The 2,322-nt window shown below is 34.9% G+C and overlaps 1 protein-coding gene across 1 annotated transcript; it reads left to right on the top strand.

The window, feature by feature from the left end:
• The first annotated feature begins 301 nt into the window (after nucleotides 1-301).
• On the top strand, nucleotides 302-1,981 carry LOC123666991. Its single transcript, XM_045601003.1, has 2 exons — nucleotides 302-1,655; nucleotides 1,767-1,981. Exons 1-2 carry the CDS (start codon nucleotides 302-304, stop codon nucleotides 1,979-1,981), a joined length of 1,569 nt encoding a protein of 522 aa, XP_045456959.1.
• Nucleotides 1,982-2,322: the final 341 nt, after the last annotated feature.

Genomic DNA, 2,322 nt, shown 5'->3' with positions numbered 1-2,322 from the left:
GGCCTAATCAATAATTATAATAAGAAAAAATGTGCCGATTTTGCAGCACATAAAATTAAGAAAAACGCATCATCATTTTATGCTCCACGTGCAAAGTGGCATTATGCCCGCAAGATATTTTAGGCTATTACATTTAGGTAAATAAATATTTTGTTAATCATTATATATCTTCGAAAAAAAATTATTGGATCCTTTATTCGCACACTGACACTCCAACTCACACTCAAACGTCAATTTGACGTCACGTCACCATTAGTGTCAGTGATTTATTTCATGACTTAGTTTCGTTTTGTGGTTAAAAATGAATCCAAATGACGAGGATTTCGAGCGTGTTGTATCGGGATTATTAGAAAAAAATGTGAGTGACATCAGCGATACGGAAGATCGATTTTTGCACGACACTCACTGCTTAGAATCGGATCACGACACTGCGAGTGAACTATGCGACACAGAAAATCAAGATCCAGCACTTGTCTCTGACTCTGATGATGAGCCTCTAATCAATTTGACAAGCAATAGGCAATACTTTTTAGGAAAAAAGGTCGGAAATAAACAGCAGTTTAAATGGTATAAAGATCCTTTCCGTAGCAGTGTTAGAACTCCAAGACACAATATTGTAGAAGTTCAAAGACCTATCGGAACGCGTGATTGCACTGAAAAAATAGACTTCTGGAACATTTTGTTTAGTGAAGATATTTTACATATAATTGTTTTACATAGCAATCGAAAGTTAGAGGATATGAGACAGAAGTATAAAAGAGAAGAGAGGCCTGAATTGAAAAACATAGATATTACAGAATTATGTGCTTTGATTGGTTGCTTATTATATACAGCAATTTTTAAAAGCAACAAAGAGTATATCGCGTCTTTGTTTGCTACAGATGGCAAAGGTAGGGAAATATTTCGGTGTGTTTTTTCACAAAAGCGTTTTCTTATGTTACTGACGGTTTTGCGTTTCGATGATCCCACTACCAGAGAAGAAAGAAAGAAGACAGATCCAGCTACACATGTATCTGAGTTGTATGATATTTTCATATCAAACTGTCAAAAATATTATACTCCTGGCCCTCATATGTGCATCGACGAAATGCTTGTTAGATGCCGCTGTCGCTGTAAAATTCTCATGTATATGCCAAAGAAACCAGGAAAATATGGCATAAAGGTTATGTGTATGACAGATGCTTCGAACAATTATCTCTACAATGCTTACATATACTGTGGAAAAGACACCGACGGGCAAGGACTGACTGATGAAGAAAAAGAGTTTTCAAAACCTACACAGAGTATTTTACGCCTGACAAAACCAATTCAAAATACAAACAGGAACATTACCGGAGATAACTGGTTCACATCGATTGAGGCAGTAGATCTTCTGAAGAAAAATGGTCTCACGTACGTGGGCACTATGAATAAAATCAAACGAGAAATACCTACGGATTTTTTGCCCAAAAGATCAAGACTTGTAGGAGAAACTCTTTATGGCTTTACGAAGGAAATGACTATGGTCTTGTATGTACCAAAGCGCAACAAAGCAGTCGTTCTTTTATCATCCATGCATCATGACAAGTGTAATGATGAAGAAGGTGAAAAATCAGATATTATTTTATTTTACAATTCCACTAAAAATGGTGTTGATGGTCTGGATAAAATGTGCAGTAACTATTCTTGCATTCGAAGAACCAAGCGATGGCCACAAGTCCTTTTCTATCGTTTGATCGATATATGTGCAGTTAATTCGTATGTACTGTATAACTCTAAAAACTAAGAAAATGCAAGAAATATTGACACATACACTTTTCTAAGCGAGATAGCTGACGAACTTTGTAAACCTCACATGTTGCGCCGTTATAACAATCCCAATATTTCTCGCGACGTTCGTGCTTCTATCAAGAGAATCTTGAAAATAGAAGATACAGACCCTGGTCCCCAAACATCTGAAAAGCTGGCGATACGAGGAACGTGCACTATATGTCCAGCTTAGAAGAAGAAAAGAACATCATACCGGCAAGAAACCCGCATGTCTTGATTGCCTAGAAAAAAATTTGTGTTGTTTGTTACCATAATTAATCTAGATTTTTTTTTCTATGGGACAAAATACTAAAAATGAATGATTCTTATTTTTTACTTAATTGTTTTTTTTTTTTTTTTTAATTCTATTATCATTGATCTCATGCCTACAAAAACAGACCAAAAATGACTGCCATGTTTCTAAGCTTTATATAATTAAAATTTTCTATAATTATTGCGACCAGTGTGTTTTATTTACGAAAACAAACTCATATTCTTATAAATAATGTAATTTATTACATTGCTTATGCTGTA

The sequence above is a fragment of the Melitaea cinxia genome, chromosome 27, assembly GCF_905220565.1.
Source record: "Melitaea cinxia chromosome 27, ilMelCinx1.1, whole genome shotgun sequence".
Classification (NCBI taxonomy): domain Eukaryota; kingdom Metazoa; phylum Arthropoda; class Insecta; order Lepidoptera; family Nymphalidae; genus Melitaea; species Melitaea cinxia.
This window is presented reverse-complemented; position numbering and strand designations above follow the sequence as displayed.

Excerpts from the sequence above, each read along its gene's own strand:
- LOC123666991 (XM_045601003.1), top strand. The coding sequence starts at position 302 with ATGAATCCAAATGACGAGGATTTCGAGCGTGTTGTATCGGGATTATTA. Across the intron at positions 1,656-1,766 it reads TGGTCTGGATAAAATGTGCA|AAAATGCAAGAAATATTGAC; the intron begins GTAACTATTCTT and ends CTAAAAACTAAG.